At 43.9% G+C, this 26,686-nt stretch overlaps 1 protein-coding gene across 1 annotated transcript in view; it reads left to right on the top strand.

The window, feature by feature from the left end:
• The first annotated feature begins 645 nt into the window (after nucleotides 1-645).
• Nucleotides 646-26,686, top strand: part of LOC118791521 (latent-transforming growth factor beta-binding protein 3-like) — a 50,740-nt gene continuing 24,699 nt past the window's right edge. The window contains exons 1-3 of the mRNA XM_036548908.1: nucleotides 646-1,329; nucleotides 24,667-24,945; nucleotides 25,925-26,088. Of these exons, the coding sequence (XP_036404801.1) occupies nucleotides 1,089-1,329; nucleotides 24,667-24,945; nucleotides 25,925-26,088 (684 nt within the window). The 5' untranslated portion in view covers nucleotides 646-1,088. The remainder of the gene's footprint in view (nucleotides 1,330-24,666; nucleotides 24,946-25,924; nucleotides 26,089-26,686) is intronic.

Genomic DNA, 26,686 nt, shown 5'->3' with positions numbered 1-26,686 from the left:
ATTGGATTCAAGGGTTTGGCTTACGAGTAATTCATTACTTAAACTCTTTTTGAAATACTATACATAGAACGGTTCCTTCGATTTGGAAAATAATCCTTGGTAGCTTGCCTCCTCCTCATCCGTCATTATTTCTAAAATTTTGTTCTAACTGTCCTACACCATGGTATTATTATGTACTATTATGATTACAGTTATTACTTTTATACCTTTTCTTTATTTCTTCGTCTGAAAACCAGCTGATAGTTTGTCTCGTTGGTCCCACTTCCTGAGGGATGCAATTATGCATTTACCAGTATATCATAAGGAGCTGTATTTTTCATTTGATAACCCTGTGACACTACCAGTTATCGACTCTTGCACTCTGTTGCTAGAGAGTGGTGTGATCAAAAGTGTGATGCTGTCGAGCTGTCGACTGTGAGAGGGAGAGTGATTAACACAGCTGTCATTATTGCAGTAAGAGAGAGGAGACAGAGAAAGAGAGAGGGACGAACAACGACAGCACTTAAAGTTAAACTCCTGCTGCCTGGCCGGCCGCCAGCAGCCCGCTCTGTAGGGAAGCACTGGCTCCATCTAGCTTTCCCTCTCCTTCTCCCCTCCCACCTTCCCCAAGTCTTTCATATACGCACACATCAACCATCCAAGCAACAGCGAGGAGCAAGGAGAAAACAGACACAGCAAACGGGGAAAGCGTGGTTTTATTTCGGTTTTAACGATTGTAGTAAATCTAATTTATTACTTTTTAAGTTTTTGAAAACGTCTGCTGTTGTTAGTTTTCGAACCCGTTCCGTTTTGCTATGTGGGAAGACGAGAGGTAGCTAGTTGTTTTTCAACTTTTTTCAAAGGAAAAAAACGCAAGACAGCAAAGCACTCTTTGCTATCACACTCATTTTGTCGCGCTGTGGTGATTAGGGATAAGTTCAAGACGTCGGTCGTTTCCAGGTGTGGGGGTAACGGAGGTTAGGTGCAGAGAAGCAAGGAAGACTGGGGTACGTGTTCAGGTTCGGACTAGCTGGCAGTCCACATCTTTGCCTCCGTGCCCTTCCCCTCCCCTCTCTCTCCGTGCGCGCTCAGTGGTCAAGGATGCTAGCATGCCCTCTTTGACTATCTCCCACCTTCTCTTCATCTGGCTGGGTGTCCAGAGGCTGGTCCTCGGCGCCGAGCGCATTTCGGCCCGAGAGCGCTTCAAGGTGGTCATCGCTCCTCTAATCTGCAAGAGAACGTGCCTGAAGGGGCAGTGCCAGGACACCTGCGAGCAGGGCAATAACACCACACTCATCAGCGAGAACGGCCAGTCCGCAGACACGCTCACGGGGCCCGGCTTCAGAGTAGGTGAGTCAGTAGGCAGTACTTTTCCTTTCTCATTTGTAACAGTAAACACAGTCTGCGATCCGTCGTTAATGGTGAATAATAAAACATTTGACTGAGCTCTTTGTTTCTGAAGCATAATATGTATGTCTAAAACTCCGCAAACAAATACATTAATACCTATAGTTTCCACACGGATTTCGCGAAAAGAATCATGTTCAGGTTCATTAGCTGCGTGGTTGTTGTTTTGGTCAATTAACCCTCTGTAATAGTACCGTTCTTCGAAATCTGCGTACGGGCCTAGGAGAGAATTGTCGAGTTGGTGTGCTCTGTCAAGAGTTAAGTCAGAACTGCCGAGTCGGACTGTGCACCCTGTGTCAATTACGCTGTGTGCTTAAAAGTGCACTTAAACGGTTTAATGTGAGGGTGCCGGCTTGGATGAAATTGCATTTCAACGAATTCACAACAGTGTGCCTTAAAAGGCCGTTGCTGCATGTGCTGAGCGCATTGTGAACAGTTGTGTGTTCTGCACTGTGTTTGCCATAAAGTGAAAATGCTGGTCTTAATTGCAGTCGTGTTTCTTACGTGTTAATTAAAGAAAAGTACTAATTCAAATGACAGTGTTTGGGGGACGGAGTTTTTAGCCTTAACTCACTGTTTTCCATGGCAAGACCACTTGCAACGGCAGCTGGAGCGTGAGTGGAACAGAATGATATCGCTCTATCGTTTACGTCGCTTTATGTCTTTGTTGTATTTAAAACATTTTTCCCCTTTGTTAACTTCTATTCCCGACATTGTCTGGCGGCCATGAATCAACCTTCTTTCTTCATATCAGACTGACTGTGGTAGGGGCATGGTGCCAAGATGTCTGTTCTCTGTAGCGACCACCGTACGTCCGGGGCAGAAACTCCGCGTGTGAACTGGACACACACCGACTATGAAAACAAAGCAAGCCGGGCAGTGTTGTTGACTGTGCCAAAAACTGTTCACGTCAGGGTTTTAATCTTATACGGCTTATCTTCTCTCATAGAATATGACAGATGTGACGGCTAGAGATATACTTCTGTTTTTATAATGGCCCAGACACAGTGTACGGTTTTCGTAGATTTTTCATTAGTTTTGATTCTAAATTTGGTTCCCTCAAGTCATGCAGAGATTTTGTTCTTTATTTTTTCTCCTAAGGCCCATAATTATGTCAGGGTCAGTTTCCCATTAGAACCTGAGAAGGACCAAAATAAACTTAAGTGGTAGAATAAATTAGGAGCCAAACCCAAATATTTTGACCCAAATGTTCTTCCCATATCCACATCATTTATGGTGGATATGGGAAGAACTGTTTTATCAGGTGTATTGTGATTTGGTTTGTGAGGTCAATAATTATTCCCTAAAATATTCACATGCCACATAAAAAGGTATCATGCTCAAAAGCAATGCAGGCTACACCTGGCTGAAGGTCCTGTTTTGAAACCACTATGCATGGATATCTTTCACTTTGAAAAGTAATGGAGATTGACATTGTGTTGTCACGCATCTTTGGTGAGGGTCATACTGCTGTAACATGATCCAACTGCCATTTTGTCTGATCACAGGTAAACCAAGCTGTGAGGTCACATAAAATCATGTGAGTGAAGCATTCAGTATCTGTAGAGTACCTAGCACTCTAAAATGCTTTCATACCTCCACCTGAAGGCTAAGACTTTATGAATAACTAATGTTCCTCCCACATCAATAAGCCAGATGAACTTTGGTTTGGAAGCCATTTGGGAAGGTGGACTGTTATTTTTAACCCAATTTCCTTCAGTTCTGTGACTGAAATCACTGGTTATTTCTTTGAACAAAATAAATGAGTTTAACTGAAATAAATGATAGTTCGAAATTCAAAATGACTGCCAAAATAATGACTTTATCAATTAACTTGGGGTGTTTTTTTATTCAAACAATATGCATATTCTGGAGAATTAGATGGCATTTGGAGTGGTGTGTGTTCAGAGTCTGGTTTGGTAGTTAAACTGTAAAGTGCATTTCACCAGGGTTGCCTGGGTTTTTCTGGGACTACAGGCTTCAATGTGAGCCAGTGATTGCTCTTGGCAGGCCGTGTGTGCATGTGTGTGTGCATGTGTGTGTGCATGTGTGCATCTGTGTATGTATGTGTGTGAGTGTGTGTGTGCATTTGTTTTTGGAAGAGTGTGTGCAAGTGTTTTTCTACATGTGTTGGTGCAGATGATAGGTTGAGTTGCAGGTGTGTTGGTGCAGATGGCAGGATGAGTTGTACATAGTGTGGGTGTGGATGGTAGATTGATGGTAATCAGTCCCTCTCCTTCCAGGAAGCAGTGCTGGCTACTGCACACTTGCTATGTAGTCAGAAACACATGTACAGTGTACCTGTAGTGTACTGTTCAAGCAGGCAGAACACCCACTACTTTTGATTGAACAGATCTGCACATACTTTATCTCAGTTTATCTGATGTAATCCAGCCTGGAGCATGGCTTGTGCTTCCCACCCTGGTAACATCATGGGCAGGTCTAGGTGGTGTCATCTCATCATTGACGGTGCATTGGTGCTAGAGTGAAAGATGCTGAAATCTCGGAAGTCAAAGCACAAAAGTACAGCGGTGGATTTAATGAGAGGGAAAGTGACACATTAAAGGGGTCTTTCAAGTGGGTGATTTGACATTCACTCAGAAAGTGAATGTGTTAAAAAAAAAAAACGTGTCATCAGTGTTTAGGGTTCAAAAGGGGGCACCATTCCATTCAGATTTTTATACAACTGGCATCCTGCAGGATTTTGTTTCTGCATTCCAGACACCTGAGAAAGGGGATTTTTTGATGCCTGAGAAGAGGGATTTGGGATGCCCAGGTATGGGGATTTTTTATGTTTGTGGCACTCAGACAAACACACGACACTATACCATGTGCAACAGCAGTAAATCTTGCCTTCTGTGACAGCACTTCATAGAGCTGCTTGGGACCACACAAGTATCACCAGTAAAAGTACCTGGTGTTTGGGTGGGGCACCACCAGGCCCAATTGAAAGAAATCAGTTAATGCCAAAAGATTGCTTCAGCAGAAATCTGCTCTTCAATTGATTACAATGCAAAAGTGGTAGAGTCTTTGGTAGAGTCTTTGGAAGGTTAACCAGCATAGCCACTTGCTTCAGATTGAGGTAAAGAAAAGACACTTCCACACAGTGTTGTGTTTTCATTGCTGAAACTGCAAACTCAAAACTTGAAACTCAACTGAAACTTGTGGCCTGCCTCAGTTTGAGTGCTGGCTTAGGTCTGAGACCTGAGAGTGTCTCACGGTATCTGTTGGCGGACCTAGTGTGGCATAGTCATTAAGGATCAGGGTATGATGACTGAAGTCTTGCCAGTTTTATTCCCCATGGCCTTGTACCTTTGGGGAAGGTACTTAATCTGATAATGGGTAATGACTGTAGTCCATATAAGTTTCTCTGCAGAAGACCGCCTTCAGCAGTAACATTAACAGTAGTATCTGGATGAGTACATTATCTCTGGATGAGTGTAGGAGTGATCTGATGGTGTTAAATGAGATGGTTACAGGTGAGTAGTGCATCATAATGTGACTTATCACAAACAAACCTGTTCATATGAAGCACCGGTGGAGAAGCTGTCATTTACAAAGACACTGGTAGGACCAAACAAGAGCCTGGGGTTTCAGCTTTGCACTCTGGGATGTTTTCACGTCTGTGATCGCTCAGTGTGCTTGCGGGATCGCATGTGAGTCATTCTCTAGTGATTAACCGCAGCTGTTGTACCGTCCACACTTCTTGAGGGAGTCTGCTGAAAAATGACGGTAGTCATCAAACCAAAGCTGTGCTGTGTCTACGCACTGCAGTGATCCTCTGACTGCCCACATAAGCTCCATTGGGGTTAAAGGGGGATCGCTGTAGAGATGCATGAGATCAAGCTGCTCGTCATGCAGCATGGGTACAGCCCCCATTTTCACCAAATATTACAACCTTCCCAAGTCAGTGTGAGGCACTGAGTGGAGCCAACAGCCCTGGAATCCAAAGATCCCCCTGTTCTAGAGTCATCAGGCTGGTAATGTTGCCAACAACACAAAATCAAAAACCATTCTCATCAATCTCATTCTCAAGCCTGATTGGAGGTTGCCCTTGAAGGTCTTCTGGAGCACAGGCCACCAGCTCTGTACAACTTGCGTAGCTTGGATGGGCTTGCTTGGAATCTCACCTTGTCACCAAAGAGACCACCCAGCAGTAGCTTCGTTCACTGTTGGACCTGTGATTGGTTGTATTCTTGCTATTCAGAGCTGTGCAGGAACAAGGACGTGCTTCAGCAGTGAGCAGACGTAGCAGGGCTGGATGTGTGGAAAGCAGAGTGCTTCCAGGATAGTAAAGCTGCCATTTAAGAGCTCCTTTCTTCCCTCTCCCTTGTGTTTCAGTGATTAAAATCATGGTCAATGCAGTAATGAACTGTTTTTACAGTAGCACTAGTTATGAATGCACTGTGCAAGGGACAAAGGGGTGTTTAGATGAGTGTTCATTTGGTTGTATTCAGTGTGTACCTGAAACATTACTAAGTGCATTTTGTATTCTTACTTTTTAAGTCAATCTGATCAAGAGTCTGCTGAATGAGTCGGTGTGAATTTAGGCCGAAAGGCAACTTTGAATTTCTGCGACTCTGGTTACATCCTAGAGTTTAGACTGTAGTGGGGTTTTTTTGTACTATGATCGTGACATGACAAGAGTGCATGTCTTAACAGTTTAACAGTTTTGACCATTTCTTTGGCCTCTGATCGGAGCTCATTCTCACAGTCTTCTTAACCATCCATTGTGGTCACACTGCAAAGTTACCTACAGGATACTTGAATCAGTGTACCTGAATATATATTTAATATATTATAGTTATTGAACTAATAGTCATTTTCCACTGTACCTTTAGGTGTAGCTAGCTGTGTGTTTGCCTTTACTTCTCTATTATCTCTTGAGATAATTAACTGTACCCACCTTGCAATTTTCATATATTTCTTTTTGGTTTGTGACTGTATGAAAGTGGTTTGCTATTTGCTGTGCAAACTTGTATGCTGTATTGCTACAATAATATTATAATCCTCGCCTTCAACATTCCTTTATTTCCTCTATCTAAATTTACATATTTTTATGTATGCATGCAAAAATACACACGCACGCGAAATAGCAGATGTAAGATGTGCCATCAACTAATGGAATTTGTTATTTTCTTCAAAAGTAGTTTAATTCCACAGGTTAAGGCCATGTGGATTCCTGAAATCAACATTTCATCTTGATGAAGTTTCCATGCAGGCCTCTGTGTTTCTGAGCGTTTCACTGTGCTTCATCATACCGCGAAAGCCGGCGCACGTCCACATGGAAAAATAAAAGGAAGGTTTGAATGGCTTCGGCTCACGGGGCCCCGCTGAACGCGGCCAGGTCGTGAGCCAGCGTTGAGTATTTACCCAGCTTCACACTTAGCCCTCCTCCACCGCCGTTTCGTGGCGCGCCACTCGGTTTGCGAGCCAGGGTTTTTCCAGCGTCTGCTACCGCCACGGAATTCCACATCCACTATACTGACAGGCGGCGGTTTCTCTCACTTAAAGCCAGGCCCCATCCATGCTGGCCCCCGGGGAGCCGGGCTCCTGCAGGTTTTAATGCTCCCTGGAGTGGCAGTCATTAGAGATGCAAATCTCTGTACTTGTGACAGATTTAATCACAGCCAAGAAGTGTTCAGTGTTACACTGAAATGTTCTGTGACTGCTGGCTGCAAAGGGGTGAAGGCTTGGCCACCCTTGATGGTCTTGCATGGCCCAGAGTCGCATCCCACTGCAGGCACAGTCTTGAACATGGGTCTGTCGCCCTCAAAAACCCAGTTTAGATGAATGCAGATCCAGTTCAGATCAACTCTTTATGATCCACTGACAGAAAATATTGGGATCTTCATGAGATAATACAAATCCTGAGTAATGATTACTATTCAGATTTCTTCTATATGACACCAGTGACAACTGTAACCCAAGACTCCTCTCTCAGACTCTTTCTCTTTGTCTTCAGTGTTCAGCTTTATTGGCAGGACAAATCAAAGCAGTATATCCAAAGCAGGTAATAATTAATAGTGATAGGTATAGTGAGATAGGTGAACTGGTGACCTAACATTACATAGCGAACAACAAAAACTTACCTTCCTGTTATAATAAATGTAATTATTAATAAATTATGTGTACCAGTAGAACCATTTGGATGGCTATGTGTGATATTTTTTATAGGCTACCCAAAAGTACAATAGCTGTATTCGCCTTCTCCTCCTCCGTGCCACATTATGTGCCCGTACCACCAAAAGGTAAGACATTGAAAAGAAAAAAACTGAAAATACAACTTGCGAATACTTTTCATGAACTCGTCAATACTTTTCACTCGCGAGAATGCAAGTGGCATCTAACTGGAAATCTGGATGTTTCTAAACTCGCAATGATTTCACGCGACAATGTAACATACTACAAATGTAATCATTAATGGTCGCATACTGGGTACTACACTGAAAAATAGCATGCAGTATGCAGTATATACTTGTGTAGTACACAGTATGCAGTAGGCGGTATCGAATACAGTCACTGCGATTTCTGCAGCATACTTTTTGCTTCATGTCCTGCCTCCTGCACGCTCTACCCAGGCGCCACCCCTCGCCTAAACCAAACCGGAGTATTCCCAGTAGGTGAGAGCGCGTCTGACACGGACAAGCTCCTGTTGTGTGCTACATGTGTGAAAGGGCAACTCTGGACAATGTGCGGAGCTGATTCTCCAGACATTGTCCGAAGTTCATATGTGAAAACGGCTTTTGTCACCCTCCATTTAAGACAGTGGAAGTGTAAATATGTTGTGTACAGTAATTGGGATAATTGGTTGAAATGATGTGCTTTTAGCCTGCTGCTGTCAGAAAGAGTACACACCCATGAGAGTCTGCCATTCCCTCTGAGTCACTGAAATCCAGTGTGGCTACACTGCTCCATATATGCACATATATGCCATGAAATGCCATCGCAAACATGGACTGTTGCAAGCCTAATAGGGCAGCCAGGTCATTAGTCATGTTTAAACAGTCTTCTGAGCCTTTTCCCTCATGGTCTCTGGGTGGACATACTTCTTAATGTGGTACCCAGTTGTTGGAACTGTAGCCAGAGCAGGGGAGAAGGGACGGCCCAAACCGCGACCACTCCCGAGTGGATCAGCACCTTGCCCAGCACAGTGCCCAGACACAGACCCAAAGCTGGCACCTGTATGCAACCTTTCATATTTTCGCAAATATCCCCACTCTGCATTCATGCGGTGCCCCCTCGGGGTGTGTGGGTCTCATAAGTTTTTTCACTAGGTATCAGTTGAGTGTGCTGTGTGTTTGTGTGCGTGTACGTGTGTGTGTGTGTTTGTGTGTGTGTGTGTGTGAGTGTGAGAGAGTGTGTGTGTGCGCGCATGCATGTGTGTGTGTGTGCGCGCATGCATGTGTGCGTGTGTGTGGCTTGGGGGTGGTTATGTGAGGGAAAAGTTTAACTTCTTTCTGATTTAGGGCTCCCTGCCCTCGGGAAAACAAACAGAAATACACTTTGGGTCACACAAGGTCAGAAGTGTGTTTGTTGTTGCCTTTTTTCTGCTGTATTTATTGACTGTATTTATTGGTCCTTTTCTGACCGCCTCCGGTCACACGCTGGAGGTCGCATTTTTCGGGTTATTTTCGGGCCCATTTCTCATCTCCGGCTCCTCTTCTTCTTCCCCTTGCCTCGGTCACTGGCTCCATTGCAAGCAAAACTTGGCACAGGGGCGGAGAGGGACCAGGCCAAACTGTATCTGGCACCCAGCTCAAGGAAACAGAGCAGCAGGTCTCCAAAAGAGAGGGGGGAAATGTACCTCTCCTTCAACATGCAAGCGATTACAGGCTGTCTGGTGTCTTGATAGTGGCACCCTGGATAGTGGCGCAGTCCTTGGACTGCCTCTCGCTGTTTGTTGGTGTTCGTGTTGGACACAGTTGCCTGTAGGTGTGCAATTTTCTGAAAAGCCCTTTTTGTCTCCAGTGGATCCAGTTAAGAGGCACCTGCCCCTGCTAATCGCTCCTGTGTGAGCTGTTGGGTATATCGTTTTAAGATTTACTTTCAAAAAGAAAAGCTTTTAAAGGGGAAGTTATAGGGAAAAAACATTTTTGGATCACAAATATGGTCAAAAGTGCTTCTTCCATTAATGTATGCATAACTTTCACTGTTACTCTCTAATTTAAAGTTAGATCAATTGCTCCTAATTAAAGTTAAATAGCTGCTGCGAGAGAGCTGTGATTCCTGTCACTTTAAAAACTTGTAGAGAAGCTTACCTAAATGCATTCCTAACAGTGTCTGTAGCCTCCCAGAACAAGACAAAGCTCCTTGAAATAGGAATTTGGCCATACTTTCACACTGTGAAACTTAAGCCAAGCTTTGGGAAACTTTCCCTTCGATGATGCTGGCTGGAGATGATGCAAACAGTTTTTGTCATGCTCTGCAGTTACTCGCTTCTTGGCATTGTTAGCCATTGTCTCCTGGTGCAGTACTATTGTAGGGAACAGGGCTTGTAATTCAAGGATTGCCAGTTCAATTCCCAGGGTGCTGTTTCAATCTTAGCCAAACTGCTCAGTAAATATCCAGCCATGTAAATGGATAAATAGGGTGACGGTGTGACATAGTGTTAAGGAGTTGGGCTTGAAACAAGAAGATTCCCCACTGGGGCCCTGCTGCTGGTACTTGCACAACGTACTTCACCCACAATTGCCTCAATAATTATCCAGCTGTATGAATGGATAACATGTAAAAATTATAACCTGAGTAAATTAAGCGCATCTGCTAAATGATATGAATGTAATGTAATATGTACAGACAGCCGAGACCAAAACTTGCAGTGTCTTGGTTTTATACAGCTCAGCCTGTGTAACACTAGAGCCTGCATTGTTTGAGCCACTCGGGAGTGTATGAACACATTTTGACACATCCAGTCATGTAAACGCCACTCTTAGTCAGTAGCGGGATACAGCTCCTCGTGAATCCTGCTATGTGCACTTTGGTGAGACTAGCATTAGATGCATCCAGGTTAAGTACCATGCCCAATGATACAACAGCAGTGGCCAGCCTGTGAATGTAGACTGCAACACATCTTCAGGCCACCTTTTTCTCCATTTCCAAACTGAATGCTAGTATTTCCTTCTAAAGTCTTTCACACAACACATTGTATGGTACTAGAGATATAAAATGCAAGTAGTAGCAGCTATAGTAGTTGGGGTAGTGTGGGTAGCAGAAACCTCTTTAACCACAGCACTGTGCCATATACCAGCATTACCTGTAAAACAGCCCAACAAGTTGTCACCTCATCAAATAATTTAAAAAACATTGTATATACTTGTTTGCCTGCTAAGCCGCATCATGTTTTGTAGTTATTCTACAATTATGCTTCATTGCTATGACATCTGTTTGAACATCCTGCTCTCTGCGGCAGGAATTTTGTTGCTAGATTATAGATGCTAAGAAGCCATTCCGTGTCTCTCACTCCCCCCCCCTGTTGTTGACACAGATCTGCTCTAGTTTGCACACACAGTGGGAACAGAAGGGCTGTGTCCATCTCTGGCTGTACTCAGATCAGCCAGGAAAGAGGGAAGACAATCGGGCTGTGTGTCAGAGCCAGCTGATTAATAGGCATTAAAGTGCCGGCCAGCAAATGAACCCTCGGTGACCACCTAAACTTTCCGGGAAGGCATTTTTGTCCAATCCAATTGATTGTGCCACTTACCAGGCTACCCTGAAGCTGATTTTGCAGCAATGTGATTGGCGGGATGCTTCGACAGAGGCTTTCGGACAGAAAGCTGGCCCACAGGCTTGTAGGCTTCCTGTGATAGTCACAAAACTGCTGGCCTTAGAAAAAATTTATGCCCACTGGTCTACCCACCATAAGGTGTAAGGATGTGTAAGTGTGTGAGCTTGCCAGCAGCAGACTAACAGTTTAACAGACTTGGGTATTAATGCTGCGCTCAGTCCTTGTTTAATCTGTAAATTATGTAATCAGGATCAAGTGAGAAAGCTGAACAATTCAGCATCAAGGATCTGTGCGGTGGTTATGGGAATGGGGATCTCTATGGCAGTTGTGGGAATGGTGATTTCTGTATGGTGGTTATAAGGGAATGGGGATCTCTGTATGGTGGTTATGGGAATGGTGATCTCTGTATGGTGGTAAAGGGAATGAGGATCACTGTATGGTAATTATGGGAATAGAGATCTCTATATGGTGATTATATGGGAATGGGGGGCGTCTCTGTATGGTGGATATGGGAATGGGGATTTCTGTATGGTAGTTATATGGGAATGGGAATCTCTATGGCAGTTTTGGGAATGGTTATGAGAATGGGCATCTCTGGAAGGCAGTGCAGATTGGCATTATGTAGGCCAATGTAATGCAGTCTAGGGCCACCATGCCAGCATCACTTCCTGCCAGACCAGACAGCAGGTGGTTGCACTGACAACGGAACCCTCAGGGGCAGGGAACTGTGGTAAGAGTGAGCATCATCAACCCCCTTCAATTGCAAACTGGCCTGGAGATTCCCGTCGCTGGGAGACACGCCCACTGCAGGGCATCCTGTTCCAGTGGTGCAGAAATCAGGAGTCATGGCTTCTCGCATGCTTGTCCCTTTGCCTAAGAGTAAAGAGTGCCAGGGTGGTCTGATAGTTCATCCGCCTGGTAACAATCAAAATCAAACGACAAGCATGAAGGACTCAAGGCTGCATTTGAGTGGGACGCTCAGTCCATGTGGAACAGCTCAGCATTTCAACACAAGCAATGAGACCTTATAACTCCTGTCCCTGTAGAGAAAGCGGAACCGCACTTTGCAAGCACTGCCTGCTGCTCTTATCTGTTCTATTTACTGTACAGTTTCAGTGGTAGAAGGCTGGTTCAGCTTGCTGTGAGGGGTTGACTAAGCATGTGGAGAGAATGTAAGAGTTTCTCCACCCACAAGCAGAGGAGACCTCATGGCCTCACCCTGTTCATCAAGGTTCTGCGTCAAAGTACAGAATGTTCTGATGGCACTCACTGTTGTGGCGGGGGGTTGCCTGTGCTTGCACTTGTGACTCTAAGCGCATTTTTATTCTTGTGGTAAAACCACATACACACACACACACACACACACACACAGGCTTCTCCCTGCATATCAGTATCCTTAGTTAGTGGCGCCTTAATTTGCTGTGGATCAGGGATGGTGATGTCAGACATACGAAGGGACAGGTACGAAGAGGGACTTGATACCAAACACATCTTCCTAAAGAGGGGCTTTGGGGCCCCATCTGCAGCATGTGTCACCTCCGTGCCATCTGACCGTGCAATCACCAGCCTGCGTCATCTCCATGCGGGCTAACTGTGAAATCTTCAGCCCATGTCACCTCTAGCTGGTTTCACTGTGTCTCCTTCATGAGGTTTGACCGTGCGATCACCAGCCTGTGTCGATTCTGTGCAGTCTCATCGTGCAATCTTCAGCCCATGTCACCTCAAACCAGTTTGACTGTGTCACCTCCATGTGGTTTGACTATGTGATCACCACCCTGTGTCGATTCTGTGCAGTCTCATCGTACAATCTTCAGCCCATGTCACCTCAAGCCAGTTTGGCTGTGTCACCTCCATGCGGTTTGACTATGTGATCACCAGCCTGTGTCATCTCCGGTTGGTCTGACCGTGCGATCAGCAGCCCGCCACAGTTAGCTCCAAAGGGAAGGCTGTGGGTAAACAGTGGCTGACAGGCCCGGGCACCAAGTTAGCGTGCTCCGCTCACACGCCGCAGTGATGATAGTTATTATCCAATTGTGGTTAATTAAGCTGCAGCAGAGAAAAGCGGAGGGGGGTGTAGTTCTGTTAACGTCAGCAGCCAATTATAGCCAGACACAGCAGTGTGCTTATTTCACACCCCACCCCCTGTCTCGTGACAGCAGGGGGAAAATGAGGGAGGGTGGTGGGGGGTGAACCAACTTTCAGATTTACCCTGTCGCACATTCCAGAGGTGCAGGGCGGGACTCTGTTTTGTGGAAAAATGTTGGGGGGGCTGCAGGTGTTGGTCCAGGCTGTGCCTCCGCACTTTGCTTGCATTCCCCCTCATTTATTCTCTTCGGGGTGAAACCTGGAGCTAAAATGTTCTCACTTTACAAAATTCCTTTGTAGTTGTTACCGTCTTCATCATGCTAAATATACTCCAAGAATCAGGTGAACCAATGCATAAAATTACATCTTTAAAAGGGCTAATGATGAATATTTTTCAAATAAAGTATATGACATGTTTTGACGTGTATTTAAAGGTGTCATTTGATTTAGTATTTGAACGTATTGGCCCGGCACTTCCTAATAATGGGGCAGTGTAAATGATTGTAATCGCAATGTTGAACCCAGCCTTAGCCATGACCTCATCAAAGTTACACAGCCTGGAAGGTGGGTGGTGGTTACTGGGAGGCATGCACTGTCGTCGTGGAGATAAATGGAAGGTAGTGACAATGAGGTCATAAATATGCAGGCTCTTGTCACAACTAGAGACCACATGAAAAAATCAGAACTGTTTTTGATTTAACAGTTATAACAGTTTTAACAGAATAATTTCCTTTGAATAAGTGCTGCTGTTACAGTAAATACAGTGATAAGCCGGTCTGTTCGTTTGAGGGCAGGTATGGGTGTAAAGTTAGGCATTCACTCATTTTCATACAGCCTCTAGTCTGGAGGAACTGAACGATGTATCATTTTAAGGGCGCTCTGCCGATGTGTAGAACTTGAGCCCACGTTTAATTCGGGCTGAGGTTTATTTTACTGTAGATTGGGAAACACATCCGAATTGAATTGCATCCAGTGGGAAGTCCCTACAAAGATGCGAAATCATTCTGTCTGGAAGCGTATTTATAAGAATGTGTGCGCGTGTCTGTTTCTCAGTGCCATCTGTCTGTCTGCTTCTTGCTGCTGTCTGTCTGATTCTCAGTGCTGCCTGTGTGACTTTCTTTCCCACTACTGTCTGTCTGTGTTTCTTTCTTCATGCACATTAATGATGCAGTGAGGCAGCCTCATCTGTAACGTGTGTGTGTATCTGTCTCGTTCTTACTGCTGTCTGTCTGTCTGTGCGCACCAGTGGCACACTGCAGCAGTCTGGGCTTGCTGTTGGCGCAGTCACGGAATGGCAGGTATGCATGATTCAGGAAAAGCTCTTAATGTTTCACAGCATCTGGGAGAGAAATAAAAAGTCTGGCAACCCCAGCTCTCCCCTACCCCATCCCACAGATTCACATCGCAGCCCCACCCGCATTCCACGTGTGGTCCTCCCACCCCGTCCGACCATGACCTCTTAGAACGAGCCTCTCCCGCCCCCCGCCCCATCAGCAGCAGGACATCTTTTAACGCTAAATCACAGCCGGACGAGACAGTCGCTCGCAATACCCCCTCACAGAAAAGCCCCTTCAAAGGAAAAGCTCACTCTTAATCTTTCCCCAGTGCCTCCACGGCCTCAGAGCCCGTCCTCACTTTGTTTGGAACACAGAAAATGTCAGCGCTGGGATATAAATCAGTCGGAGTGAAATATTGCAGGAACATGTTTTGATGTGAAATTATGTTTCAAGCATAATTGGAAGCACATTTCTTGTAGACCTCATGGCTGTTATTTAATGGGGCTTTGAGCAGTCACAGATATTGGCTCTGTGCATAGTAATACGAGCATGGCCGCCAAGCTTTTGGGCCTGACAGGGGTAGCATTGTCAGGGTCTTCATATTTATCAAAGATTTGGCACTCCCCATTCCTGCTCTTCTCAACCTGAGCGTGTTGTCCAAAAGGCTGGATCACTTTTCGGTGAGCTTGCAATTAGTCTACATTCAAAACACGCCAAGACCGTTGAAATCTAAGGGGCTCATTCTTTTTCTCTTTCTACTTTCTTTCCTTCTTTCTTTCTTTCCCTCTTTTTCTTTCTTTACCAAACATTTTACATACTTTCCTCATAAACCAAACTTCATAAAGCTATAGCACAATTCCCCCTTTAGAATGACAGGTATTGGTATGTTGGAAAAATTTGCATTTTGTTTTGCTTTTAAAAATGTGTTCTTTGCCATTTATTAACACCAGTGAGCCATTTTAAGTTGATCCCTTCTTCCATTGTTGGGCAGTTACATTGTGAAAGAATTAATTAGCTTGGCATTTGGTGTACCAGAGAGGCCAGACCAGCTGTTTGTACCAGTGGTGTCCTCAGAATGCATTCATACCCCTGTTTGAATAACAACAAAAACATAACCTGACAGAACATGATCATGTGAATACACTCATATGAAGCTCATATGAAGCTCAGAAAGCTGTACCATTTGCGTTTCAACTCACACTCTTCCTCAGTACAGACGTTCTCCTCAAACACACAATACAAATCACCAAGTACAAAGATCTGACATTTTAAGCAATTTTCTGCTCTCTGCTCCAGCAGTGCTGCTCCTGGAGTTAAAATATAGGTCAAACAAAGCATTCTTCCTCTCTCAGTGGAGGTTATGTAGCAAGTGCCATTGCTATAGTACAGTACACATCAGCCCCCTACAGATGCCTGGCCAATACTTTCCTGCACTGTCTGTTCTGACCAGAATGGAAGATCGCTTTCTCTCTCTCTCTCTCTCTCTCTTTGTCTTTAACTCATGCTCTCTCCTTTTCTCTCCCTCCATTCTTCTGTCTCTCTTTATCAGTCTCCGCTCTGGGTAATCTCTCCCCTGTCACAACCACTCTGCAGTGTTTTCTCTGCAAACAGTGACTCTGTCTCTCAGGCAGGCTGGGGGGTGGGGTGCGGAACCCGCCCAGCCTCTGGCCAACGGCCATGGTTTGGCATCGGGTTGGCTTACACAGACCGGCTACATGGGCCTACACAGTTCACCCAGGCCTGTCCCTCTCAGGAAAGCCTGCTTCTCTCAGGACAATGCATCTCTCACAGGACTGCGTTTTCCTCTGAAGGCAATGTGTCTCTCTCAGGACCACATGGTCCTTTAAGAACTTTCTGTCTGCCTGAGGACTGCTTTTTTCTCTATTATTGGTCCCCATGTTTCTGACTTCTGTAGGACTATGTATGTGTCTGAGGACTTTTTGTTTCAGGACCATGTTTGTCTCCTCTGTCAGGATTGTGTTCTCCCTTAGGACTGTGTTTTCTCTCAGGGTCTCCTGTGTCTCCCTCAGGGCCATGTATATTAGGACTGTGCTCTCTATTACTCCCTTTCCACCAACGCGAACCAGGTGCTAGGTCTGGGCTGGTGCTAGTGCTGGTGCGGAGTTGGTTCAACTTGCAAACCTTATAAGAACTGGTTTGCTTCCCCACAGGCTAAAGAGCCACCATAGAGCCACGTCATTACATCAATGTGGACATCTGTATACATCTCCGCTTTCCCACTAGCGCCAAACACAACAACGACAATGGCGGACTACATCGTCTCTTTACAATTGTTGCTCCTGGCTTTGCGAGCCTACATTGGCATCCAAACACGTGCCGGCATCAACGTCATCGATGGCAGACAACTCTATACACAACAACAAAAACAGGAGAACAGTGCTTTAAAAAACAGAGCAACTGTTACCAAGGTTTCGCTAGCTAGCCACTACTAGCTACGTTCGTAACATTGATGTGAGAAATTAGTAGCTCGCTAAACAGCTAAGAAATACATAGCTGGCTGGCAACAAGGTGAAACATTTGAAAAATGAAACATACTAAATAAAACAGACTAGATGCTACACTAGCTCTGGTTTTTAAAAATGGCAGTCACAAAGTTTTAGTTGGTCTTGTTGGTCACAATAATCCCGCCCCCAGCCCCTGACGTAAAAGGTTCTTGGTTCTAGACCAGCAAAGTGTTGGTGCCACTCTCGAACCAGTGTTCCTGGCCAAGAGCCGGTTCTTTGGCTGTCGAAACACGAAGAACTGGTTCGAGATTAGGCACCGGCTCAGAAGGCCCTCGAACTGCCTGGGTGGAAAAGGGGCATATTAGGACTGCATTCCTCTCTCTCAGGGCTGTGTGTATCTCCCAGACTGCCCTAAGTGCCAAGCTTAAGGGCTCCCAGATGTTTTGTTCTGCCCCTATCTCTGTTACATTGTCCCTGTGTTGGGGTTTTAAAAAACTTTACAGAGGATCCAAACACAAGCACTTAATTACCCAATTCTGTTAATTAACTCCTGCATTTCAGTAATATATCTTCCACTCTTCCCAGAGTTTCAGCTGTTTAAGGAAAGCTCCAAAATGGGCAGCACAATGGCCCCTTAAAACCAGCCCTCCTTCTCATGTTGTGAACAGCCCTGCACACATCACTTTGGATGAGCAATGTTATTCTGTGCAATGTTATGTTATTCTCGGTAATATTGAGAAGAAAAGAAGAGGAGATTAGATAAGACTGTGTGAGCATGTGAAGTTGAAGACACACACTGGAGTGTAAGTCTCCATGCAGTGGGAATGACACAGTGGAGTATAATTCTTCTACACACTGGGAATCGCACACAGGGGCATAATGGTCCTACTGAGTGAGAATGATGCAGTGAACAGTAGTTCTCCTACATGTTGGGTGTAATTGTCCAACTCAGTGGGAATCACACAAACAAGCATACCTCAGCCACACTCTCAGAATAACATGCTGAGGTGGTCACATCTGTGAATTTAAAAATGCCCTGCAGATTTTCATAACAAAAGGGGAGGAAAGCGGCTGCTGTAACAACCTACCAGGGCTAGTAACTGCCCTGTCATCAACCAGAACCAGAGCCTTAATGAACCAACACCTTCCAGACCGCAGCACCACACCCCTTACGAACCGAGCCCCACAGCACCACACCATCAGCTACCAGAACAACTGACAAAGGAACCAACATAGGGACAGTGAGGGCAAAGGTCCTGGCAGAGTGCCAGTGCTGCTGGGACTCAAGTACCCTGTCCTACCCTGGCTTACCTTGTCCTAATACTACAGACCTGATCACAAACAAAGGTTTAAAAGACAAACTGCTTTATTTTATTTTATTTAGCCTTTATTTAACCAGGTATGTTCCATTGACATATAAATCTCTTTTCCAAGGGAGACTTGGCCCTGGCCATAGAGCTACGGACAAAAAAGTGATACTCACTCAATGACAGTAAAAGGCAATGACAATATACCAAAATCATCCCTAAAACTGTTTAACAGCAGCTTTCTCCTTTGGAGAAACAGAAGCAAGCCTGTTTTTACCTTCTCTTACCAGCAGGTGGAGCAGTGAGTATGAGTATGGCCATGTATGTCTGTGTGTCTGTCTGAGATAAAGCCCATGCACAGATTTGATTGAAATTCAGAAATGATCGGAAGAAGAAGGAAGAAGAGAATAGACTTTGGAGCTGACACAAAGTGATTTCTGATTTGCATTGCTCAGAATCATCTCTATATTCTGGGCATCTTGCAGCTTCATAGAGAGCGCTGGGACTAGAAATGACCCATAGCATCTTGCTTGGTTACATTTATTGCAATATGCAGTTTACAAAACCCACATGTGGGATTAAAAAATGATGTCGGCCAATGCGTTTCTGTGCATAGTTTGTCTTCTGAAAAAAGAGAGTAACTGAATTTGCAAGTAACTTGGATTTGCCCCTACCCCGTGCATTTGGCTGATAACCACTGCTTAGGAGATGTATAATTATGATTGAGGCATTCTCTGCTGAACCAACAGTGAGCATTCCGGTGTGAATGAAGAATCCAGTTGGGAAACAGTGACAGTTTTGGTTTGAGGAGGAAGGGATGTTCATCTCAGTTGTAGTTTTCAGGCAGTTGGCCCCGCTGGCCAGGATAAAGAGGACCAGGTCTCATGGGGTGACGTGTCACACCCAGATCGCTTTGTGAGATCACTACTGATCTCTTGGTGAGCCGTGGCATTTCAGCATTGTTTCTGCCACATTGCTCTGAGTCCTGCTGCTGTGAGGTGTCTGGAGCCTGAGTCAGCACCGATTAATGTCTCCACTCTGACTTTGCACAGAGATGTCAGCGGTATGTGTACAATGTTTCATTGGCATTATTGTCAAATTTTTCTTTTACATAACACCATGATTGTCATGCATTGTTTTATTACACAAAATCCAAATTTACAATGAAAGAGAGGCCAGGAAAAGAGAGAGAGAGAGAGAGAGAGGACAGAAAGTTTAAAGAATTCCAAAAGGGCAACAAAGATTTCTTTCCCCATTAGGGATGTTAGTTTGAGTTTGTTGCCTTGTCTGTCCCATTTTAGTCTGTTGTTTTCATCCAGTGAGCTTGTGGCAGGGAGCTGAAGAGGATTTATTTGTTTCATGCTTTGAATGTGTGCAGTTTCTCAACAGGCAAACCTGTAGCTGAATAAACACAGACAGTGACTGGCGTCCTGCTGTCCCGTCCATCTCAAACTGACTTGGTGGAGAGCCCTGGTCTTCATGTTTAAGTTAAATGTGCATATTTTTATGCCATATTGATATTTTACACATATTTGATGCTATCTTGTTTATTCAGTAATTGTTTGAGGAAATAATATTTCTAGACTGTGTTCAGGAGCTTTGCGTCAGTGAGAAAATTGCTTAATATTAAGATATTATCCTGTCATTTTATGACAAGAAAGTGTTATGTCAGAAACCCAGGAAACACTTGTCCTTTATCAATCAACAAACTACCAGTTATCGTATATATGCTGTATACCATATACAACTACACATATAGTAGTCTTATACTAATACTGCTCTCCTTCACAACCTCTCTCTCCCTACTTCTTTCTTTCTCTTTGCATTCAGACTCACTACGTTGTGTGTTTCAAAGCACATTGCTTTCGGTTTTTTTGGGAACTTTATCTCCTTTACATTATTGTCATTTAATAGGCACTCTTATTCAGAACAGCTTACATAGGTGATTTACTGAGGTAATTCTGGGTTAAGTACATTGCCCAAGGGCACAACACCAGTGTCCCAGCAGGGAGTTGAAACAGCAGCCTTTTAGTGATGAGCTCTGCTCCTTGCCACCACACCACACTGCTGCCCTTCTTCTTTTCAAGGGTGTTTTTTTTCTTTTTTTCCTTATGCTGTCCCTTTTGCCAAAGAAGGGGGACATCTGCTGTTTGAAAACTGGAGACCTGTTTCATTTATGAGTGGATTACAAGATCCTGTTTAAAGCTACAACTAACAGACTAAAGCCGTTTTCACATATGAACTTAGGACAATGTCCGGAGAATCAGGTCCGCACATTGTCCGGAGTTGCCCTTTCACACATGTAGCACACAACAGGAGCTTGTCCATGTCAGACGCATTCTACCTACTGGAAATACTTGTTTGGTTTAGGCGAGGGGTGGCGCCTGGGTAGAGCGTGCAAGAGGCAGGACATGATGCAAAAACTACGCTGCAGAAATCACAGTGGCTGTATTTCAAACCAGCTACTGCATACTGTTTACTACACAAGTATATACTGCATACTGCATGCTATTTTTCAGTATAGTACCCAGTATGCGACCATTAATGATTACATTTGTAGTATGTTACATTGTCGCATGAAATCATTGCGAGTTTAGAAACATCCAGATTTCCACGTAGTATTTTCCAGTTAGATGCCACTTGCATTCTCACGAGTGAAAAGTATTGACAAGTTCACGAAAAGTATTCACAAGTTGTATTTTCAGGTTTTTTCTTTTCACTTTCTTACCTTTTGGTGGTACGGGCACATAATGTGGCACGGAGGAGGAGAAGGCGAACATAGCTATTGTACTTTTGGGTAGCCTATAAAAAAATATCACACATAGCCATCCAAATGGTGCTACCGGTACACATAATTTATTATTAATTATACATTTATTATAACAGGAAGGTAAGTTTTTGTTGTTTGCTATGTAATGTTAGGTCACCAGTTCACCTATCTCACTATACCTGTCACTATTACTTACACTATTACCTACAGCTTAGCTAGCTACTAACCAGATAATAACCTACTAACCAACGTTATTAATCATCGTAAGAGACAAATTTTGGCAGTATAGCTATAGCTAACTATCTCTTTAACGATCATTGGACTCAAAATAGCATGTATTTGGACGTATCCACAATGTCAACGAAAGAGTGGAAAGCAATATGCAGGCACGCAGAAAAGAGTACGAAGCAGATGTTTGTATTCTTCCGGTTTCGCGCCAGTGGCATGATAGAAAGATAGGAACATCATCAACACGCCCACTCGCTCGCCATGGATTCTCCGGAACATGACCTGCTCTATTCTCTCATGGACTCAATCCGACGTTAGACAGACTTTGTACTAGTAAGCTGGCAGAGTGAAGTCAGTCTCATGTCCAGTCCAACTGATTCGGACGTTTGCGTTCTCACATACAGCTCCTCCGGGTAATGGCTACATAGGTTCTAGCTTTCAGTGCATGTCTGAAAGGGGCTTTAGAGTTATGAGTTCATTCATACACACAGACAGCTGTGTGGAGTGGAGTACAAAAAATAAACCACATGCTCACAGCCACCAGGGGTAGCTTATACTCCTTTTCTATAGAGCCACTGCTGTCCTCTCAAAGAAATCTGGTGGAGTTACAGCCCTAGGGATTTCTAGCACTGACTTTGGAATAGTTGCTTCAAAGGTTGTGGTGCACGCAGCAGCGTGATCTGGCTGGAGCGTGATCAGACAGGAGGTCTAAAGTGAAGTTTTCCAGTCTTTGGATAGGCATTTATTTATAGATGAGAGGTGAGTGATGAAAAAATAAATAAATGAGTAAACACAATGATTTGGTGGCTTGCCCTCTTGGTCCACCACCTGGAAAATAAACTAAAACAACAAAAGCAAAACAAACCAAAAAAAGTACATAATGTACTGTTTGTTTTCAGTGATCCGGCACACTAGGGCTGCCCCAGACCAAAGATTTTCCTAGTAGTCGTTAGTTCAAACCATTAGTCGACTAATCGTTGCACGTTTATGACATTAATTTAATTATTTAAATATATATTTTTGGGGGGCATCAGAAAATGGTATTAGTTTCAGGGCTGAGGAAGAATGTTATAAGTAACATTGTTAATACTGTACTACGTTACAGAGAAATACAAAACCGTAATAATGAGCCTTGAGAATGTAAACTTTACAAGCGCACACACAAAGCGAGCTGCTTGTTAATGACAATGCTAACGGCAAAGCGGTAATGATTCTGAATGTGTCAGAACAACCAGGAATGAGACTGAACATTTACATTTTGTTCATTTATTTCAACACAGTATGACATAATACAACGTATGATCTTGTAACACCAACACAATAACTTATAAAACAAATGATAAATAAAAAACAGAACATGAAGTTAAACGTGCAGTAAGCGAGGTAATTTAGCTTCCCCAGTCCCCACGAACACTTGGATAAGCCTAATAGCGCATATGACAATATATTTATTTAGGTGCATGTAGCCTTAACTTTGCAATTTGTTAATGTTAATTAGGCCATTAATCATTTAGCATAATGGAGTAACTCTTTCGCGCATACGGTCACACCTGTGTGATTAGCCATTTAGTGCGTATGCTAAAACTGGTGCGATTGGGAAACTAGATTGGAAAAGCTAATTTTAGCTTTGAGGAAACAGCGATTTGACGTTAAAAAATATAGTAAATACTAACTGAAAACTCTGAGAAGCTTAATAACGCTAATGAAAACATAACAGCGCACCACATTGCATAAGTTATCCCTTTTCACATAAGTTATGTGAGAAAGGGATAATAACGTTCGGTTACTTAGGGGAGAGCCAGGACGAAGTAACACTTCAGATAAACGTAATTTTAAAAGATACCGTTACAGACAGAAATTAATTTTCATTCTGATCAACAACTCATGTGTGTGTTCTATCAATATCAGGTGCTATTTTGTACAAATGTGGAACGACTTTGGTATAATAATATAATAGGTATAGTTGTTATTGTAGAGGGACGAAAGAAACAACTGTTACACTCCTGATAGTTAAACCTGACTTGTTTCTAAACTGAGAAACTCTGACATGGCAAACCTCAGGATGTGTTAAAGTACTAATTAATCTGTCAAATGATCATGACTATGACACATGAAACAACAGACACAAATTGTCATTCAAAAAAAAAAAATATTATTACAATTATTACAAATTTACCGCTTGAGTGAATTTACTTTCCGTGATCGAAAACAGCTTCTCAAGTATAACGAAAGTATGGTGTATCCACGTGGTTTTCTTCCACCCATAGTTTGGGGACTGAAGACTGTGTCTGTGTCAAGACTGAACAAAGCTATATACACACAGATACACACATCCATATGTTAATAAGTTAAACTGATCAGCAGTAACTCACAATTTTATGTAATTTATTTAGACTATTTAAAAAAATTCCAAAATGTCTCAATTCCTGCAGCACAATTTTTGTACCACATATTGGGGCTGCTAGTGAAGCTGAGGGCCCCACTCCTAGCATGACAGACATTTTCCTGTATCAGTCATCTCTTTGAAATCGTATATTTATTGAATATTTCCCTCACTTGAAAGTCTGAATTTGATAGAGAAAGAGAGAGTGGAAGAGAGAAAGGCATGAAAAGGAGAGAAAGATTGAGACAGAAATCTACTTCCTACACATCTTCTAATGTCTACACATCTTCTAATGGCTACTTCCAGCAAGATAACGTGCCATGCCACAAAGCATACGTCATCTCAAACTGGTTCCAGGAACATGACAATGAGTTCAGTGTACTCCAATGGCCTCCACAGTCACCAGATCTCAATCCAATAGAGCAGTGTTTCCCAATCCTACTCCTGGAGGCACACTGTCCTGCATATCTTCTATCTGTCCTTGCTGCTTGCTGGTAGGTAGAGCAAGGACAGATAGAAGATATGCAGGACAGTGTGCCTCCAGGAGTAGGATTGGGAAACACTGCAATAGAGCACCTTTGGGATGTGGTGGAACGGGACATTCGCAGCTTGAATGTGCAGCCGACAAATCTGCAGCAACTGCTTGATGCTATCATGTCAGCATGGAGCAGAATCTCTAAGGAATGTTTCCAGCACCTTGTTGAATCCATGCCACAAAATATTCAGGCTGTTCTGGGGGCAAAGGGGGGTCCTACCCAGTATTATAGAGGTGTGCCTAATAAAGTGGTCACTGAGTGCATGTGTACACACATACAATTTTCATCTATGCCTTTCTCTCCCTCTTTCTCCTTCCCTTCCAGGATTTTTTTGCCTAGGTGAGGGCTGTAGAGGTTTTGTTTTTTGTCACATTCTCAAAATGAGCACTGTCTCCTCTGTAAATGAATGCTGATGTGATGCTGTGATATCCTGATAAAGTGGGGTTAAAGCTGTAAAACTGTCTGACCTCCTCTCTCTCTTTCCCCTCCCTCCCCTCCACAGTGGTGTGCCCTCTGACCTGCATGAACGGGGGCGTGTGCAGCACCCGCACGCACTGCCTCTGCCCCCCCGGCTTCACGGGCCGGCTGTGCCAGTTCCCACTGCGCCCCCTGACGGAGAGCCAGGCGGCGCGGGGCAACAAGCAGCCCGTCTACGCCCTGCAGGTGGGCCCCGAGGCCGTGGGTCTAGCCGAGCAGACAGGTGCCGCCAGCCAGCTGGCCCAGACGCACTCCGTCTTCACCCTCCCACTGACGCAAGGGGGTGGGCATCACTCCTCCGAAGGTACCCCGTGCATTGCCGTGCAGCCCCGACACACACCCCCCTACACACACACACACACACACACACACACACACACACACACACACACGCACACACAAAAGTCGATTTAGGAATTTTTTGGAAATTACTTCACCTTTTCCTAGTCTGAGGGAAGCGAGGAGGGACAGGTCGGTCTCATGCTCTTTTCACATCTGTGTTTTCAAGTGGAAAATGGAATCTGACCGTGCTGCGAGTCATTTTCCAAATGCACACATTGCATAGAGGATTACAGACAGGCAGCAGGATATGTTTTTTTGGTATGGTTTAAATGCAGTTTATATTTATTTTGAATGAGTTCGTTCTGTGAAATAAAATGATTTAAGAATGGATGTCCCATCATGAGCCTTTTCACTTAATTTGAGGAGATTTATTTACTTGCTGCACCAAGGTAGTTATCTTTTATATTTGAGGTTTTTTTAGCTCTCTCTGTGTCTACAGTTGTATCATTTACCCCTCTGACTGGGACCCTGCATATTCTGACAATTATGTCAGTGTACTTGTCATTTCATAAATAATGGCATAATATTGGCATACAGTCAACTTTCAGTATAAGCATAGCATCCATATCCTCAGCAAAGTAGTGTCTCAAGCTACACACACTGACATATTTCAATATGTCAGTGAGCTTCATCAGTTTCAAATTGACTCAATTGCTGTATTGTCATGAAATACATTTTGAACATATTGCCAAAGCATATTACATAATACAAGAAACAGAAACAAATAAACAATTCATAACTCTATACCAATGAAATTTGTCTGACCATTAAATACTGTCGTGCTACAGTGATGGTGTGATAGCTGATAAATGATAAGAAGAGCGTTATCTCTCTCTCCCTCTCCTTCCCTGTCTCTCTATCCCTGTTCTCCATCTACCTCTCTCTCTCCCTTGCTTCCTCCCTCTGTTTCTCTTTCTCCCTCTCTCTCACTCCATCTCCAGTGCAGTTTAAGGTGCGTGTCCACCACGCCCCAGATACCTCCGTTGTCATCCACCCCATGGACCAATCAGAGGCCAAACCTCCACATAAGACAGTTCCCCGCCTCCTGCCTCAGACCCACAAGCCCCGGGGGCGATGCTTCCAGGAGACCACGCCCAAGCAGGCTGTGAGTGTTGTGATCATGTGTTGTATGTGCTCAGTAGTGCTCCCAGTTTGTGCAACTTGGATCAGTCCACCAGCACAGTGTGTCATGATTGTGCTTTCAGTTATATCTGGAAGTGATTATTCTGCCACCAAACTAAAAGCCAGCGATATATTACTCTTAAGGACAATTTTTGTAAAGGATTGTGTGTGCAAGATAAACAAAAGCATTGTTGTGTTTTCCTATTTTTTAACTGCTCTACTGCTATTGGTCTCTGTTGCAGGTGACACACAGAATGTTGTCTTGTGCTTTATATTTTCCAGTTCTAAAATAAATTGATTACCTTCATAATTACTTGTGATATTATCTGCTTTATGGAACATGGACATGCACCGTTGGCAATGTTCCCTGAGCTCTAAACTCATATGAGACAGTCAGAGATTGACATCTCCACCTCATTACAAATGTAGCTGTTTCTTCTAGGCTCATTATTGTGTCAAGCAATCAGAGAGCTGAGTGATGAAAAACCATTAGCATACTTTTTGTTTAGCTGTTAATAGGCAGCATAAATACTTCTCACTTTATTTGACATTCAGAGACTACTTAATTAAGTATTTAGCTT

Source organism: Megalops cyprinoides, chromosome 16, assembly GCF_013368585.1.
Source record: "Megalops cyprinoides isolate fMegCyp1 chromosome 16, fMegCyp1.pri, whole genome shotgun sequence".
In the NCBI taxonomy this organism is placed as follows: Eukaryota; Metazoa; Chordata; class Actinopteri; order Elopiformes; family Megalopidae; genus Megalops; species Megalops cyprinoides.
Note: the sequence above shows the minus strand (reverse complement) of the source record. Positions and strands in the feature narration are given on the sequence as shown.